At 49.8% G+C, this 19,407-nt stretch overlaps 1 protein-coding gene and 1 long non-coding RNA gene across 2 annotated transcripts in view; one reads left to right on the top strand and one right to left on the bottom strand.

Annotated features, from left to right (window-relative positions):
* Window positions 1-3,760: 3,760 nt before the first annotated feature.
* On the bottom strand, window positions 3,761-11,315 carry LOC142486763 (uncharacterized). Its single transcript, XM_075585223.1, has 2 exons — window positions 9,139-11,315; window positions 3,761-9,100 (listed from the first exon to the last, which is right to left on the bottom strand). The coding sequence occupies exon 1, from the start codon at window positions 10,637-10,639 to the stop codon at window positions 9,542-9,544; it is 1,098 nt and encodes a 365-aa protein (XP_075441338.1). The 5' UTR covers window positions 10,640-11,315; the 3' UTR covers window positions 3,761-9,100; window positions 9,139-9,541.
* Window positions 9,140-19,407, top strand: part of LOC142486764 (uncharacterized) — a 24,016-nt gene continuing 13,748 nt past the window's right edge. Inside the window, exon 1 of the long non-coding RNA XR_012799053.1 lies at window positions 9,140-9,366. This is a non-coding gene — a long non-coding RNA (uncharacterized LOC142486764). The remainder of the gene's footprint in view (window positions 9,367-19,407) is intronic.

The following is a 19,407-nucleotide window of genomic DNA, read 5'->3' as shown; positions in this document are numbered from 1 at the left end:
GCCAATCCAAGATGGCCGCCATTCTCAGAGGAGCGCTGTCGGGGCTGAGGGACGGGAGCGTCAACTGACCTTAACAAGTCTTTAAATAGGCTCGCAACGACGAAACATCAACTGGAACAGGTAGGTGAAGGCACTGATCTGCAACTTGGAGCACAACCTCACTTTGGATTTCGGGATTGCTTTTTCTTGTCTCCTCTCCTGTTATCCTTCCAGGATGGTTCTGGGGCTGATCCCCCTGCGGACATCTCCTCCGGTATTTTGTCCTGGAGCCCCAATTTGGTGAGGAAATTTGCTCCATCTTCAGGGTGCCTCAGTGTGTTGGCCGCTCCGTTTTGGACCACCAGTAGCCCAAACAGGTGTTGCCTCCTGTACCGGGTTCCTTCCTCCCGCAGCACTTTGGTGACGGGGGCTAGCTGCTTCCTTTTTAAGAGGGTGGTGGGGGAGATGTCCTGATAGACTTGTATTTTATAGCCCTCGAATTCCACTTCACTCCTGGTCATTTGTCCGAACGCCTCCTTTATTCTGAAGAAATGGAACCGAGTGATAATGTCTCGTGGGGGGTCCCCTTGCTGAGGCCGTGACCTCAAAGCTCTGTGGCAACGATCCAGATGCAGGTCTTGTTCTGCTTGATCGGGCATTAAGTGTTTGAGCCATCTTCCCATAAACTCCTCTGGGTCTGTCTCGGTTTCTGGCACTCCCCTGACTCACACATTATTCCGGCGGTCTCGGTTGTCGGCATCTTCCTGCCTATCCATGAGATGCCTGACCGACTCTTGTACCTGCGCCACTTGCTTGTCGGTTCTGTGTAGCGCTTTCACTGTGGCGTCCATTTTCTTCTCTAGGGAGTCTGTCATCTCTCCGAACCCGCATATATCAGCACGCAATGCAGCCAGTTCCGTCTGTAAACATCTCTTGATATCGAGACAGAATTCCCTCATGTCCCTCCTTCTCAGAATCTGATTGTCACTGGGATTCTCCACTCTGTCTTCCTCCTCCGAGTCTGAGTCACTTCGCGCCATTCCCTCTTGGCTTTTGGCGTGTGCTGAGTCCCCTTTAGCAAAATAATCAGTCAGGACTGTGGAGGTTCACTTTGAATGGGTCCCTTTTGACATTCTGGCTATATAAGGCAGCTTTGGGTAAGGTTCTGGTGTTGGTGTTTACGCTGTGATGCTATTTTTTATTAAATTTGCCGCCGGCTGTGAACGGAGCTAATGGCTCATACGTCCATGCAGTTCAGCCGTCACGCCTGATTTTACATTTTAAGGCTTCAATCTCTTCAGTGGTGAATTTCTGTAGTATCTTGCTCTCCAATTCTGTGCTTTTTTTCTTTAGATATCAGTACTGTGGCAGTTTCTGGATCTCTTCGATGGTTAGGATTATAATATCGAAAGAACACTTATTCAGAATTCTCTCACATTTGTCACAACATCACTTATTAAGAACATATACAGACCAGCGCCCAAAAAGTCCAATAAGTCCCAAATAGAGTCCAAACAAATGAAGGGGGAGAGAATCCAGATGGTCCAATCACTGAAAGATCTCCAATCCGGTGGTCAGTGACATAGGGACAGAAACAAAAATAATATAAGTGTAATACGTAATATTAAAATTAAACAAACAACATAGAACACATAACAAGAGACATAACACTAAACAAACAAGCTGAAAATAAAATAACTATTTATTAAAACAAACGGAGCCTGATGCAGCGGGTCATCAGGGGGGTTAAAACCCAAAACCCTACTTACAGCAGGACTGGAATAACACGTGTGTGTGACCAAGTAAGGTAGACGCCGGCAGCAGTAAGGGTCCTTGCGGGCTCCCCAATGTGTGATATATGTCCCATTTTCCTCTGACTTCGGAGCACTCTCCAAGATGGATGCCGAGGAAGGGAAATCCACACACACCTACACACATGCAAAACAGCCTCTCTCGCAATGTCTCGATGACGCTGTTCTCTGCTTTACTTGACTGACACGTTCTCACAACAAGTACTTCTCCAAGGCGCCGTGACCTCTGACCCTACGTGTTTTGTGACTGACGTCACTACCTCAGGGGATGTTCCCCTGAGGAAGTGACGTCAGTCACGAAATGCATAGGGTCAGAGGTCACGGCGCCTTGGAGAAGTACTGGATTCTCCCCCCCTTCATTTGTTTGGACTCTATTTGGGACTTATTGGACTTTTTGGGCGCTGGTCTGTATATGTTATTTGTGCTTTCTCTGGTGGTGTTCTGCTAGTGTTCCTGGCTGCCCTGCATACATTGTGTACTGTTACATGTTCTATTTAGTTTCTATATTGGTTGTATTTCTATTTTTATGGTTTGTAGCGCCTAAGCACTTTCTTTTGCGTTACAACATCACTTATTGTCACTAAATATTGTAGGCATTAAATTATCTTAACCCCAGAGTTATTTATTTTACTCTAAAGTATTCTGCAAGAGTAACTCCACGCGGTGATTGGTCCCATCCCCTCTTCCATGCTTTCCTACGGTAGCGGGAAAGCTAGATAAGTGGCACCCGATTAGCGCTCCAGAGTTCATTCTGATCCTAACATGGTGGTGAACAAAGCGCTGAGCTCTGATGCTGTGCCACCTGAAAACGAGGCTGAGATCCTTGCCAGCGGGAAATTCAAACATGATTTGTGTTGTGGAACTGTGGCTCTGCCGGAGAAGCGGAGAGCAGGACTTTAAAGCAGGAGATTGGAAAGTCTTCTGCTGCAAATTTTTCCAGAGAGGTTTGGACGATCCCAACCCAATGGGGTGTGGAAGAAAACCCTTGGTAAGCCTTCAATGTGGTGCTCACTATAACGGTAGGGTCCCAGAAACCAGAGTATTAAAGGTAAGCCCACTCCCTGGCCCCATATCTGTCTGATGGATATACAGGATTACCTTGTACACCTATCTACCTGTGGCTCATGTGGCCAGCATGTTATGTGTAAACTTGTATTTTCTGTGAAATGTATTTGTGCCTGTGTAATTGTGTGTTTCTTTGTTCCCTGGGAATGCTAGGCTGGTAATACACTTAAAACAAAAATGTGTTTGTGATGCGTCAAAATCGGTCAGAATTCCTCCATGACATATGTAGATAATACTGGATAACATGAGAAAGTCCATGAATGATGTGGTAATTTGTCAGGTAAGGGCTAGGAGTCTAGTGAGGTCCACTTGACCATCACAGAAAGAAACCCCATAACGGCCCCTCCTAGTAACCAATAGGACGTAATAACAGGCACCGGTAACCATATACATATATGTGGGGGCACTATGGCCCTTTACCTTGGTGCTAGCAGTACTCCTCGATATCCAGGGCGTGCTGTTCATCCAGGTAAGTATGCAGCAAGAAGAAGAGTATAGATGTGTAGCACTGCCGCAATTTCCAGCTCCCAGTGAAACCGGAAAAATGATGAGGTAAGCTTTCAATTGAACAACAGGTCAGGTTTTATTGCAGGGTGGTGCAGCAAGGGGACAACGGAACAACACTAACGCACCTACGCGTTTCGTGCACTAAGCACTTTATCAAGGTGACAAACATACACAATACTGCATAATTTATACTCACCTGGACTGTGCCTCGCGCTACAGGGGGCCAATCTTTATGTATCATGTGTTCAGAATATCCACAGTGCTATTCATATGCTTCTTTAAGCAAGTGGGTCTTAAAGGTGGATAGAGAGGGTGCTAGTCGGGTACTGATGGGAAGGGCATTCCAGAGGTGTGGGGCAGTCAGTGAAAAAGGTTTTTTTTTTTTTTTTTTTCAACTTCAATTTTTTATTGGTGTTTTAAAGCATACAGTATATCACAACCCATTATAGAGTACACCATTTCTTTTGTTAGTAGAACAAAGAACACCATATTAAACACGACGAACATTGGGAATTACCTAACACAATAGACGCGACACACCAGACATACATGACATAGGGCCGGGGGGGGAAGGAGGAGGAGGAGGGTGGGTGGGTATGAGGAGTCGTTGTGCGAGGTAAGGTGTCGACCTCTGAGGCTTTTTGGATCCGTCTTGGGTTCCTGTGGAGTCTCATTCCAACTTTTTCGCGGAGGGGGTTTAGCTTGAGCCCGACATATCTCTTCCCTAAGTGTGGTCGGGACCGTCGTCTGATGTCCGCCTACCTGTCCGTCGCTGTGTGATGTCGTGTCTCGCTGCCCTCAAAGGAGAATGCATTTGTTGCTATCATTGGAAGATTGCTGTGGCACTTACCCCTGGAATATCTGTCTGGTCCAGCCATGGCGTCCAGACTTTTAGAAAATTTTTGCCGGTGTCATTAACTAGACTCGTTAATTGTTCCATCCGGCAGACATGCCAAATCCTATTTCTAATTGTGGGGATGATTGGTATTTTCTGTTGCTTCCATAATGCTGCGATCTCGCATCTAGTGGCGGTTGCCAAATGCGCCATCAATTTATGCGACGCATTTGATATACCCTGGATCCGCCTGCCCAATAGGAACCACGGGTCCAGGGGGATCTCCAAACCGAGAATCCTCTGTAGCCAATCTCTAATTTGTTCCCAAATCGGGACTACTCTGTTGCAGGACAACAACATGTGTTGCAAGTCCGCCACCTCCCCACACTGCTTTGGGCAGAGAGGGGAGTGGCCCCTAACAAATTTAGCTAACCTTAACGGGGTGTAGTACCAGCGCATAAGGACTTTATATGCGTTCTCCTTTAATGTGGTGCATATTGAACTTTTCGCCGCTCCCTGTATGATCTTGTCCCATTCCTCGTCCTCTAGCGTCTCACCTAAGTCTGATTCCCACTGTCTAATGTACGTGAATCGATGGTCATTGGGGGTCTCTGGACAGATCACTTCAATGTACATTCTAGATGTTAGTCCATTGTGTCCGTACCCCTAGAACACAGCTGCTCAAAATTTGTTCTTACAGGTCTAATTGGGGTTTTGTTATAGAAGTCTCTGATCTGAAGGTATCTAAAAAATTCCTTTTTTGATATCGCTGTTGTGGCCTTAATTTGGTCAAAGGTGTGTATATATTTGTTACCCTCCAGATCTTTGAGCCGTGTAATACCCGACTGTTCCCAAGCTAGCAAATTATTTCTATTCAGACCTGGAGCGAAGTCTGGGTTGCCAATGATCGGTGTCATAAGTGAGTCCTTGGGGGTTAGATTGCATCTGAATTTAGTGACCTCCCATACCTTTAATGAATTGACTATGGTCTGAAGTGGCGTGCCCATCTTGTTTAATCCCCTCTTGGGTATCCAGATCACATTATGTATATCAATAGGTGCACAGCAGTGTTTCTCTAATTCAACCCATCTCCTTAGTTGTGGGTCCATGTGCCACTGTGTAATTTGATTTAGTTGGGCCGCTTTATAGTAAGCTATCAAGCAAGGTACCGCTAGTCCTCCTCTAACGGTGGGTCTCTTTAAGATCCCCTTTGCGATTCTTGGGTTTCTCTTATTCCAAATGAATTTCATAATTTGGGACTGCAGAGAGAGGATGTCTGCTGTTACAAAAGGTATAGGTAGACTCTGGAAAAGATATAACATCCTTGGGAGGAGGCTCATTTTCACGCTATGAATCCTCCCGATCCATGAGATACTACCTTTCATCCAGGTTCGAAGATCCTCTCTCAGCGTCTTAATTAACCTGGGAAAATTGGCTTTGTATATCGTTTTGTAGTCCCGTGTAATATATACCCCTAAATATTTGATTGCGGAGGGTTGCCATTTGAAATTAAAGTTTATTTCTATCAATTTTTCCACCTCTTTGGGTACATTTATGTTGAGGGCTTCCGATTTGGCCTGATTGATTTTAAAACCCGAAATTTGGTTGAATTAACTTAATACCTCAAATGCATTGGGCAGGGATGTGAGAGGTTTTGACAGCGTCAAAATGACGTCGTCAGCATACAAGGCTATTTTGTGTGTTTGATCACCGATCGAGATTCCTGCAATATCTGGACTATGTCTGATGTGGGCTGCCAGGGGCTCAATACAAAAGGCAAACAACAGCGGGGACAGCGGGCACCCCTGTCTTGTTCCACTTTTAATACTAAATTGCTCGGAGGGGAATCCCTGATGTCTCACCCGAGCCGTTGGGCTCTCGTATAGTGCCAAAATGGCTTTTAGGAGGCGTCCTTCAAAACCTAACTCCCCAAGTGTTGCTGTTAGGTAGGGCCAGTCTATTCTATCGAAGGCTTTCTCTGCGTACAGACTTAACACCATGGAGTGAATGTTTTTCTGTTTGGCCAGATCAATCAAATCAATTATCCTCATGTGTTGTCTGCCGCCTGCCTACCCCCGATAAACCCTACTTGATCCGCATGAATCAACCCGGGAAGGACGCTACCCACTCTGTTGGCTATGAGTTTGGAGTATATTTTAATGTCGGAATTAATCAGAGATATAGGCCGGTAGCTCTTACAGTCTGCCGGGTCCTTTCCAGGTTTGTGGATCACTGATATTGAGGCTTGCAGCATTTGAGTTGGGAAGGAGGCCCCCGCTAGAATCTCATTAAATAATCGGAGCATGTGAGGGGCCAATAATTTCAGATATTTTTTGTAATACAGGTTCGAGAAGCCGTCCGGCCCCGGTGCCTTAGCTGGTTTGAGATTTTTAATCACCTCTGACAGCTCTTCTAACGTGAAGTCAGCTTGTAGCGCCTCTCTCTCATCCCTGCTCAGTGTGGGTAGTTTTGCCTCTGTCAGAAATGTTTGTAACATCTCTTGTGTTTTGCGAGTGTGGGTGGCTTTATCTCCATTATATATAGTGTTTCATAGTAGGTTTTAAATTCTTCTACTATTTTCCCAGGAATGGATGTCAGTTCCCCACTCTGGGTTCGTATTGCGTGAATGTGGGACTTTGGAAGCTTATTTTTTAGCTTGTTGGCAAGTAGGGTATCTGGCTTGTTAGCTTTTTCATAAAATTTGCGCTTAGACCAAGTCATTTCCTTCTCTGCGTGGGAGGAGAGCAGGAGACTGAGCTTTGTTTTGGAATCTAGTAATTGTTTCAGAATATGATCTTGCTTGTTCGCTTTATGATTGGCTGCAAGGTCTGCTAATTGTTTTTCTAACTCTCTTATCTTTTTTTCTCTTTCCCTTCTTCGTCTGGTGGCCAATTCATTAATATCCCCCTGAGGGTTGCCTTATGGGCCTCCCACAGCGTGGAGTGTGTGGTCACACTCCCCTCATTCTCCAGAAAATATTCTTCAATTTTGTCCCCTACCTCCTTTTCTACAGCCGGTATTTTTAACAGGATCTCATTTAGTTTCCAATTTGCTCTGGGTCTGTCTAGTGGAATTAAGGTGCATCGCAGCTCTATTGATGCATGGTCAGACCATGAAATATCATGTATCTCTGAACGAGTGACCCCAGGAACCAATCTATTAGACACAAGGAAATAATCTATCCTGCTGTAACTGTTGTGTGGGTGGGAGTAGAACGTATATTCCCTCATTCCCTGGTGTTGTTCCCTCCATATATCCAAGAGTTGACACTGTCTCATCCCGTTTGATATGGTTAGTACGTCCTGTCTGTGGGCTTTGTTAGTGCTAGAGCATCTGTCCAAGTCGCTGTTGAGTGCTCGGTTCAAGTCTCCTGTCAGTATGATATTGCCTGTCGCTACCTTGTGTAACTTAGAAAAAAATACTGTGAAAAAGTCGTTGGAAGATTCACATGGGGCATATACTGTCGCCAGAGTGATGGGGTGGGCTTGAATAGTCCCGGTCACTATTATGTACCGTCCCTCCCTGTCCGTGTATGTTCTGTCAGCTATAAATGGTAGTTTGTTATGGATTAAGATGGCTACACCTCTAAGATGGCTACACCTCTTTTTTTAACTTGTGCAACGGACAGGAAGCTCGTCCGGAAATCTTTATCTAAAAAGTTTGGCCTATTATTCCTTGAAAAATGCGTTTCTTGTATAAACAGTATTTCTGCTCCCTTCCGCTTATAGTCCCTGAATGCAACCCTTCTTTTAGCTGGACTATTGAAACCCTTAACGTTGTGCGAGATTAAGACTATTTCCTTACTCATTTGTGAGCTTCAGCCTTTTGCTCTGTCGTATTCTTACTGGCCTCGCATGCCACTGATCCTCTTCGCTTCTTCTTTCTTCACTCCATCTGACCCGCTCCCCTGAGGAAACAAGAGATGGGGAACACACAAAAGGGGGAACCTGGGGGAACATAAACACAAGACCACAATTAACATAAAATGACATTTCTCGGCGCCTCTTCTTTCCTCCTCCGGCTCCGAGACTGCTGCCTTTGAGCTCCAGCCCGGTCTGCGGGGCTAGTTCCGACATCCTGGAGTGTGTGTAGCCCTCTCCAGCTGCTCAGGCTCAAAGGACTTTGTTAGGCCAGCGAAGAGCCTCCCTCCCCTAAATTTGAAACTGAAACCACATAGAAACTTAATTATCCCCTCCTAGCATTCTTGACACGCCACCCTTGCTCCTGAGTCCTGCACCTTCCTCACTAGTGCTTTCCTCTCTTTTTCACCTGGTCCCTCTATCGCTTAGATGGTCGCTGCCGTGCTCCGTGTTGCTGCCGGTCTTCTACTCCCTGCCTGACTTCCCTTCTATCTTTCTTTTCCTTCCGGCTCCCTTGTTCCCTGCCTTCCAGCTCCCTTGTTCCCATCTACCTCTTCCAATCTTACCCTCTCTAGTGTTACCTACCTCTTCCCTCATCACCTACGCTGCCCTTCTATCTACCTATTTGACCCTTCTGTACACCTGCTGCCTCCCTGTCGTAACTTCCCCCTCCTCTCATCTGCTACTGCCCCACTTCTTCACTTCCCTAGCTCTGACTTCCTTCCCCTCCCCTTTATCGCCGTACCTCCCTCTCCTCTCCTTGATACCCCTTGCTGTCTAACCTACTTTAACCTTCTTAAGCCTCTTCCTCTTATCCTTCTATTGTGGAGTGCCTTCTCCCCTCTTCTTTCTACTATTAACATACCCCTTCTATCTCCCGCTACTTCCCCTTCCCTCCGCTACCCTTCCCCGTCCACTTCCTCCTCTATACTAGTGTAGAAAAGCCGGTCCGGCAATGTTCGGCCACCTCTAGAGTCCTTATTAGTCTTGCCTTCCTCCGTCTGTCGTCATCCGGGCCCGCCGTGCGCATCCGTGGCTGCCACCTCCAAGAGGGCCCGCCGTGCGCATCCGTGGCTGCCACCTCCAAGATGGCGCCCGATCTTCCGACTCAGGGTGATGACGTCCTTCCGCTCCGCCGCCATTTTGGATTTCGTTGCTCGGCCGGACGGAGGTGTTCGCGCTCTCTCCAGGTTCCCGCCTTCCTTTACCTTCCTGCTCCTGCGGTTCAGCGTGGATCCAGCGGTGCCTCCATTTACACCGCCATCTTTGGAGACCATGCTTTCTCTGCTTTGAAGGCCAGCGATTCCAGGTACCTTTATTTCTTTTGCAGGTCTCGGTGATTGAGTCTTTGGTGGCGTGCGATTATCACCTTAAAACTGGCTAATAAATTGCACAACGTCTGTAGCTGCTGGGGACATTTCTAAACTTTAAAACAGAGTAACTTTTTAACTTTCTTTGCTTTTTGTTTATTACTTCTTTGGCCTTTAATTGTCTCTTCTCGCTCGTGGAGCTTTGGGGCTCTGTGACCAGTTTGGGTCCAGGGTTGGTTCATGGGGGCTCGAGTGCACGGGGGCCTCCCCTAGCCCTAGCTTGTGCATCATGGCAGGGCCTTCCTCTGGCTCTCTTATTAGCATGGTCTTGCCACCTCTCGTTACCGAAAGGCCAAAGGGGAAGGTCCACCGGTACCTCACCCCATTGTCTCTCAGAGTTTTGGTTAGGGGGCCCAGGTTTCTCCGCCTAGCCAACGTTACTGGGGAAAGATCCTGGAATATTAGTAACCGGGCCCCTTCAAACTCCACTGCTGGTAGTGGTCTTGTTTTCTGGAGCACAGCCTCCTTCGTTCTATAGTGGTGCAGTCTGATCACAATGTCCCTTGGCTGCTCATTTTGCAGCGGTTTGGCCCTTAGTGCCCTATGGCAGCGATCCATAGCCAGCAGCCTTTGCTGCGTCTCCGGCAGTATTGACTCCATCCACCGCGTGATGTATTCATCACAGTCCAGGACTGATTCTGGCACTCCTCTGATCTGCAGGTTGTTTCTCCTATCGCGGTTCTCCGCGTCCTCCTGCCTGTCTCGGATCTCATTTATTTGTGCCTGTAAATCCCCAGACCTTTTGTCCTGTCGTTTAATGGCTTTGATGGACTGGTTCATTTTCGTCTCGAGGACCCCCGTCCTTTCTCCCAGGCCTGATACCTCCTTTTTAAGATCCCGCATCTCAGCCTGTAACATGGACCGTAGATCGTTAGAAAGCCGCATGAAGTCGCACTGCCGGACCGGCCCAAGGCCCTGATCGCTGATTTCTTCTCCTTCTCCGTCTGGCTCTGACTCTGAGCCCGCGTTTAAAATCGGCGCCATTTCTGACTCCGCTCTGCCCGGCCACGTTCTTCCGAAGTATTCTGGCAGCCCCTTCTTTCTTGTTACTTGCACCCCTCTTTTGGACATCTTGGGATCCTGTGCTTTATAACTGTGTTGTATATGCTGTTTTTTACTCGTTTCTGTGGTTATTTTATCATTTATTTCTCGAGCGGGGCACGGAGCACGGAGCATGAAACTTACACGTCCATACTCTGTACCGTCGCGCATGCGCCTCCCAGTGAGAAAGGTTTAAGGCGGGAGAGGGCTTTAGATACAAAGGGGGTAGAAAGAAGACATCCTTGAGAAGAACGCAAGAGTCTGGATGGTGCATAATGAGAAATTAGGGATGAGATGTAAGGAGGGGCAGAATAATGCAAAGCTTTAAAAGTGAGGAGAAGAATGGAGTGTGAGATGTGGGATTTGATCAGAAGCCAGGAGAGGGATTTCATGAGGGGAGATGCTGAGACAGATCTAGGAAAGAGTAGAGTGATTCTGGCAGCAGCATTTAGGATAGATTGTGTGGGAGACAGGTGAGAGGCAGGAAGGCCGGACAGCAGGAGGTTACAGTAATCAAGACGGGAGAGAATGAGGGCCTGAGTCAGAGTTTTAGCAGTCGAGCAACAGAGGAAAGGGCGTATCTTTGTTATATTGCGGAGGAAAAAGCGACACGTTTTAGAAATGTTTTGAATGTGAGGGGCGAATGTGAGAGAGGAGTCGAGTGTGACCCCTAGGCAGCGTGCTTGGGCTACTGGGTGAATGACTGTAGTTCCAACAGTAATGTGGAAGGAGGTAGTAGGGCCAGGTTTGGGAGGAAGTATGAGGAGCTCTGTTTTAGCCATGTTGAGTTTAAGGCGTCGGAGGGTTCATCCAGGATGACATAGCAGAGACATTCAGAAACTTTGGTTTGTACAGCAGCTGTAAGGTCAGGTGTTGAAAAGTATATTTGTGTGTCGTCGGCAGAGGTGATAATTAAACCCAAAAGATGTTATTAGGTCACCTAGAGAAAGTGTGTACAGAAAAAAGAGAAGAGGTCCCAGTACAGAGCCCTGGGGTACCCCCACAGAGAGATCAATAGAGGAGGAAGTGTTAGCAGAAGAGACACTGAAAGTATGATGGGAGAGGTATGATGAGATCCAGGATAGAGCTTTGTTCCGAATACCAAGAGTATGGAGAATGTGGAGGAGAAGAGGGTGGTCCACTGTGCCAAATGCTCCAGAGAGGTCGAGTAATATTAGCAGAGTGTAATGACCTCTGTCTTTGGCAGCATGGAGGTCGTCAGTTATTTTAGTGAGGGCTGATTCCGTGGAGTGAGCAGTGCAGAAGCCAGATTGTAGAGACTCTAGGAGATAATAGGTATTGAGAAAATGGAGCAATCGAGAGAATACAAGACGTTCAAGGAGTTTTGAGGCAAAAGGCAGGAGGGAGACAGGTCAATAGTTAGAAAGACAGGTAGGGTCAAGCTTGCTGTTTTTGAGTAATGTGTTAATGACAAAAAAGAGTGGGGATTGGTCGACCTCCTATCTGGGTGCCAGTCTGCCCAGACAGAGAGGCGTATAAAGAGATATCGGGTCAGCATTGAGAACATTGGCAGGTAAGAGCGGTTCTCATTTTTGATTTATAATTACACCCTCCTTACCTCAGCCTCCTCATCATACTCGCCGCCCAGATTGCCCATCGTGCTGTGATTGGCCCAACTCACGGTATGTGAGCTGTGATCAGTTCTGCCCTGTTCTCCATGATTTCCTATGGAGGCTGGGAATCTGTAAAAAGGGCAGCCAATCTCAGCTCTAGAGACTTCGCTCAGGCTAGCGTGGAGAGGTTGTCATGGGAGACCAGGTACTTGTAACACCTTTTATATTTGTTCATTGATCATACATTAGGCAAAACTGAGTAGTAGAAACAAAATGGAGTTTATTTTGGAAAACCTGCGTACAACAAGAAGATATACACAATAGACAGACAACAAAAGCACACTTAATGGAGGTCTGGGGGGTAATGTACACTTTCCTAAGTGCTGGGCGCCCGCTTGGAGTGGGCTTACCCTGACTGGAATATACCCCCGGTTCCTCTGCTTTTTCGAAAAGAGTAACTTTGAAAAGCCCACCTTACCTTCATCGACACAAGTCACTGGATGGTCTGGTTCTCTGCCTTGGTCATCTCCTTACATACACTCCACTAAGCTATACTTAGCATGGTGTTAGGAGGAGCGACCAATCAGAGCGTGGAAACCCTATTCCACTAGAATATAGAAACAGGGGCTCATCTCTTGGCTGACATCAGAGGAGGGTGCATGCCATGCCAGTTCGGGATGTGGGGGACAGGACATATGAATTGGCCAATGGGAAACGCACCAACATACTTCCACTTGCCCCAGTCAACCCATTGCCACCTACTGAGTAGGCTCCATTAAGTCTGGCAGGCCAGAGGATCCTCCCCACAGTTTGTCTCTGTTCTCCAGACTCAGTACTCTGCCCTGCCCCGTCCACTTAGCACCACAACACCTCTCAACATCCTGTCTCCTCTTTGAACTACAGACATTATGCAGACTTGCTGGCACCTTAAGCAGCTGCCCTGTCTGACTGCAAAGAGCCTTAAAATACATGTACTGTATGAAACATAAAACATATTTTAATGCATGGGGAGACTCATGGCTGTAAGGGATATAGGAGTGAGATATCAGGGCTCGAAAACCTGGAGTCTGGGGCACACGGGGCAGCCCAGATGTAATTTTGCACGTGTACAGGCAAATCATGCCTGCTCACGGGTAGAATAAAGGTACTACCGGTAGCTCAGGTCTCCCCAAACTCCTACAAACAAAATAATTGCATTCTTACCCAAATATCCTACCTAAAACTTACACACAGAAAGTGTCATGAGTCTGGGGTAAAGGGAACATGGAAAGTAAAAAGCAGGGGTCAATTTAACTTTCATGCAAAGATACCTGGCCCCTGGCTTACAGGGATAGGTAGCTGCCAGGGACCCAAGGCAACCAGAGGGCTTAGCCTTTATTATATAGCCTGGTTACCCTTGCCCATCACAGAGGTACTACCAAGTCTTAAGCAAGGCTGTGCCAAAGATACCCCAAGATGAGGCTGTCTGCCTTCCTGAAGCACAACATTTAAACCAGTCTGTCAGTTTTCAACTTGCAGCCAGCACTGCCTTTGGATGTGTGGAGGGGTGGTATTGTATTTTGGGTGTGTGAGGAGGGGTATTGTGGTGTGTGTGTGGGGGTATGTTTTTTGGGGGTGGGTTGTATTGTACTTTGGGTGTGGGTTGTATTGTACTTTGGGTGTGGCAAAGTATTGTATGCTGGGTTTGTGGGGGGTTATTGTATTTTGAGTGTGGAAGAGTATTGCATTTTGGGTGTGGGGTGTATTATTGTGAGGTAGGGGGTTGTACCAGTGTTGTGTGTGTACAGGGGATTGAGGTAGAGGGGGTTAATTTAATGATAGTGGAGGGGGGAGAGTGAGTGAAGAGAGACAGACTGGGGAAGAGAAATACATGGGGAGAGGAGGGGGCCCACAAAGAGGTACGAAAGGGCGGAATAGTAAAGGGGGCTTGCAATGTCTGAAATGGATGGGGGTTCTTGTAAGGCTACTTACATGGGGGTGGGGGCCCAGTCAAATCTCTCATCCTGTGCCCCGGTACATTTGTGTGTGGTACTGCCCAGTAGTACCTGGACTGGGCTGTTGGCAATGGTATCTGCAAGGTAGGTGTGCTGCCCCGTCTCAATACTGATATGCTGCTCGGTTCTGATTTGGGAAATTATTTCTGTATGTTCCAAAGGACCTTCCAGCGACCCCAATCACAACTGTAACACCCTGCTCTATACCCGGGGAGATTGTCTCAAATCAGTAGGAGATAAATCCTGAACCCTACCAGGATCAACTCCCATGCTGCCCAGGCTGATCCCAAGAGTCTGCGTACCTGGATAAACCAGGGGTTCACCCAGGCCCACCAGTAGATCGTGGGTGCCATAGGGTCCTAGCACGGTCCCGAGCCTGCTACCAAAACCCCAGAGGACTTGGACTTCCAGGTATACTGGAGAGGATGATTCTGGAGCCCAAGCTGGCCTTAATCTTGGGGGGGTCATCCCAGGATGGGTCTTTCCCATGAACTCTTGGGTTAGAGGGGGAGGTGTGACAGAAAGGTAACCAGGAACAAGTATTGTATTGTATGTCTTTATTTATATAGCACCATTAATGTACATAGCGCTTCACAGTAGCAATACATGTGGTAATCAAATAAATAACAGATAATATAAATAACAGGTCATGGGAATAAGTGCTACATGCATGAAAGTAACATTAAGGAAGAGGAGTCCCTGCTCCGAGGAGCTAACAGTCTAATTGGTAGGTAGGGAGAACGTACAGAGACAGTAGGAGGGAATTCTGGTAAGTGCGTCTGCAGGGGGCTAAGCTTTATGTAACATGTGTCCAGTAATATCCACAGTGCTATTCATACACTTCTTTAAGCAAGTGTCTTAAGGTGGGTCTTAAAGGTGGATAGAGAGGGTGCTCGTTGGGTATTGAGGGGGAAGGGCATTCCAGAGGTGTGGGGCAGTCAGTGAAAAAGGTTTAAGGCGGGAGAGGGCTTTAAATACAAAGGGGATAGAAAGAAGACATCCTTGAGAAGAATGCACGAGTCTGGATGGTGCATAACGAGAACTTAGGGCTGAGATGTAAGGTGGGGCAGAAGAGTGTAAAGCTTTAAAAGTGAGGAGGAGAATGGAGTGTGAGATGTGGGATTTGATCGGAAGCCAGGAGAGCAATTTCATGAGGGGAGATTCTGAGACAGATCTAGAAAAGAGTAGAGTGATCTGGCAGCAGCGTTTAGGATAGATTGTAGTGGAGACAGGTGAGAGGCAGGAAGGCCAGACAGCATGAGGTTACAGTAATCAAGACGGGAGAGAATGAGGGCCTGAGTCAGAGTTTTAGCAGTCGAGCAACAGAGGAAAGGGCACATCTGTGTTATATTGCGGAGGAAAAAGCAACAAGTTTTAGATATGTTTTGAATGTGAGGGAGTAGTCCAGTGTGACCCCTAGGCAGCGTGCTTGCTCTAATGGGTGAATGATCATAGTTCCAACAGTAATGTGGAAGGAGGTAGTAGGGCCAGGTTTGGGAGGAAGTATGAGGAGTTCGGTTTTTGCCATGTTGAGTTTAGGGCGGCAGAGGGCCATCCAGGATGATATAGCAGAGAGACATTCAGCAACTTTGGTTTGTACAGCAGGTGTAAGGTCGGGTGTTGAAAAGTACATGTGTGTGTCGTCAGCATAGAGGTCATATTTAAACCCAAAATATGTTATTAGGTCACCTAGAGAGAGTGTGTACAGAGAAAAGAGAAGAGGTCCCAGTACAGAGCTCTGGGGTACCCCCACAGAGAGATCAATAGAGGAGGAGGAGGTGTTACCAGAAGAGACACTGAAAGTACAATGGGAGAGGTAGGATGAGATCCAGGATAGAGCTTTGTTCCGAATACCAAGAGTATGGAGAATGTGGAGGAGAAGAGGGTGGTCCACGGTGTCAAATGCTGCAGAGGTCGAGTAATATGAGCAGAGTGTAATGACCTCTGTCTTTGGCAGCATGACATGGAGGTCATCGGCTATTTTAGTGAGGGCTGTTTCCGTGGAGTGAGCAGTGTGGAAGCCAGATTGTAGAGGGTTTAGGAGAGAATAGGTGTTGAGAAAATGGAGCAAGCAAGAGAATACAAGATGTTCAAGGAGTTTAGAGGCAAAAGGCAGGAGGGAGACAGGTCAATAGTTAGAAAAACAGGTAGGGTCAAGCTTGCTGTTTTCAGTAATGGTATAACTGTATCATGTTTGAAGGAGGATGGAAAGGTTCCAGAGCAGAGGAAGGATTTAAAAATGTGTGTGGGTGTAGGGATTATAGTAGGACCAAGAGGTTTTAGGAGATGGGAGGGAATGGGGTCAAGAGAGCAAGTGGTAGAGGGAGAAGAGGCGATCAACAGCGACACATCCTCCTCTGAGACAGTGGAAAAAGAGTCAAGGAAGGCAGGAGGAGAGTTAGAAAGAGGTGTAGGATGGGAGGAAGAAACAGAGGGGATGTTCTGACGTATGGATTCTACCTTTTCCTTAAAATAATCAGCAAAGTCCTGAGCGGAGATGGAGGAAGGAGAGGCAGCTGAGGGTGGTTTGAGTAGAGCATCAAAGACAGAGAACAGTCGGCGTGGGTTAGACTTGTGCATTTTGATTAGTTAAGAAAAGTAGACGGGAGGATGAGGATGAAAGGGGGGGGGGAGAGGATGAGGATGAAAGGGGATGAGGATGAAAGGGGGGGAGGATGAGATAAAGGGGGGAAGGATGAGGATGAAAGGGGGGGAGGATGATGATGAAAGGGGGGAGGAGGATGATGATGAAAGAGGGGGTGGAGGATATAAGAAAGGGGGGGAGGATATAAAGAAGGGGGGTGAGATAAAGAAATGGGGGAGGTGGAGTTAAAGAAGGGGGGATAACGAAAGAGGGGGTAAAGAAAGATTCAATTCACTTGTCACCATCTGACGCGGAGCTCTTCCCAATAAAGTTTCAATGAGGCTCTGTATGTTATGTTATATGTATGTTAGATGGTATAGAATATCTGTTCCATCTGTTGTATATGTTATAGGTTATATATGTTATGTATGGTTCATATCTTATACTAATTAGTGAAAGCACTGTATGTTTGCCTGCCTGGATGTCCGGTGTCCCTAGGGGAAATCTCATTGGTCCCTTGGGCCGCCCGCCCCCGCACACCTCTCATTGGCCTGAGGCGGAGTGACGGGCCAAAAAAACACACCCACACACACACACAGTGTCACCACACACACACACACACACAGTGTCACACACACACACACACACACACACACACACACACACACACACACACACACACACACACACACACACACACACACACACACACACACACACACACACACACACACACACACACACACACCCAGTCACACACACACACACACACACACACACACAGTGTCACAACACACACACACACACACCTCCCCTGAACATCGTGACCCGCGCGCACACTCCTCCTCTCCCCGTGTCTCCCGCGCTTTCACCCCGCTCCCCCCCCCCCAGGGCGCCGCTACAGTCAGCGGGACACACACACTATTATTACCGATTCAGCGGCCCCCCACCCCAGTGTCAGCGGCCATGCGAGACCCCCCCTCTATATCTCCCACCTCTCCCCCCCCACACATATACATGCCCCCCCCTCCCCGGCGCTCACAACTCACCCCCCTCCCGGCGGGGGAACAGCCAGTGGCCAGGCAGCCTGCCTCGCGGCACCGAGTGCCCCAAGATGGCGGCGGCCTCACTCGCGGCGGCGGCCGGAAGCCTCCCTGTTTCCCGCGCTTTCAGTCCCCCCCCCCCCCCCGTTTCCCGCGCTTTCAGTCCCCCCCCCCCCCCGGCGCCGCTACAGTCAGCGGGGGAGCGAGCGCCCGGGACACAGCGGGGGAGCGAGCGCCCGGGACACAGCGGGGGAGCGAGCGCCCGGACACAGCGGGGAGCGGCCACAACACGCTGCCTCCCGCCTCAGATCCACGTGGGACCTGCCGGACGGGTGAGTGAGCGGCCTTCACCTCCCCTCACCCCCCTTCACTCCACTTCCCCTCACTTCCACCCCCCCTCACCCCCTTCACCTCCCCTCACCCCCCTTCACCTCCCCTCACCCCCCTTCACCTCCCCTCACCCACCCCTCACCTCCCCTCACCCACCCTCACTCCACTTCCCCTCCCTTCCACATCCCCTCCACCCCCCCCTCCACCCCCCCCCCCCCCTTCACCTCCCCTCCAGTGTCAGTGTCTCCCGATACCCCCCCCCCCCCCGGCACCGCTACAGTCAGCGGAACGAGCGAGCGCCCGGGACACAGCGGGGAGCGGCCACAACACGCTGCCTCCCGCCTCAGATCCACGTGGGACCTGCCGGACGGGTGAGTTGAGCGGCCTTCACCTCCCCTCACCCACCCTCACCTCCCCTCACCCACCCCTCACCTCCCCTCACTCCACTTCCCCTCCCTTCCACATCCCCTTCACCTCCCCTCCACCCTCCTTCACCTCCCCTCCACCCCGCTTCACCTCCCCTCCACCCCCCTTCACCTCCCCTCCACCCCCCTTCACCTCCCCTCCACCCCCCTTCACCTCCCCTCCACCCCCCTTCACCTCCCTCCACCCCCCTTCACCTCCCCTCCACCCCCCTTCACCTGCCCTCCACCCCCTTCACCTGCCCTCCACCCCCCCTTCACCTCCCCTCCACTTCCCCTTCACCTCCCCTCCACCCCCCCTTCACCTCCCCGCCACCCCCCTTCACCTCCCCTGCCACCCCCCCCCTTCACCTCCCCGCCCCCCTTCACCTCCCGCCACCCCCCTTCCACCCCTTCACCTCCCTCCACCCCCCCCTCCCACCTCCCCTTCACCTCCCCCTCCACCCCCCTTCACCTCCCCCCCTCCACCTCCCCTTCACCTCCCCTCCACCCCCCCTTCACCCCCTCACCCTTCACACCCCCCCTTCACCTCCCCGCCACCCCCCCCTTCACCTCCCCGCCACCCCCCTTCACCTCCCCGCCACCACCCCCCCTTTACCTCCCCGCCACCCCCCCTTCACCTCCCCGCCACCCCCCCCTTCACCTCCCCGCCACCCCCCCTTCAACTCCCCCTTCACCTCCCCGCCACCCCCCCCTCTTCACCTCCCCTCCACACCCCCTTCAGCTCCCCTCCACCCCCCTTCACCTCCCCTCCACCCCCCTTCACCTCCCTCCACCCCCCTTCACCTCCCCTCCACCCCCCTTCACCTCCCCTCCACCCCCCTTCACCTCCCCTTCCCACCTCCCCTTCCCACCGCCTCCCCCCCCTTCCCACCGCCTCCCCCCCTTCCCACCGCCTCCCCACCCTTCCCACCGCCTCCCCCCCCCTTCCCACCGCCTCCCCCCCCCTTCCACCGCCTCCCCCCCCTTCCACCGCCTCCCCCCCCCCTTCC

The sequence above is a fragment of the Ascaphus truei genome, unplaced genomic scaffold (genome assembly GCF_040206685.1).
Source record: "Ascaphus truei isolate aAscTru1 unplaced genomic scaffold, aAscTru1.hap1 HAP1_SCAFFOLD_980, whole genome shotgun sequence".
Lineage (NCBI taxonomy): Eukaryota > Metazoa > Chordata > Amphibia > Anura > Ascaphidae > Ascaphus > Ascaphus truei.
This window is presented reverse-complemented; position numbering and strand designations above follow the sequence as displayed.

Excerpts from the sequence above, each read along its gene's own strand:
- LOC142486763 (XM_075585223.1), bottom strand. The coding sequence starts at position 10,639 with ATGCGCGACGGTACAGAGTATGGACGTGTAAGTTTCATGCTCCGTGCT.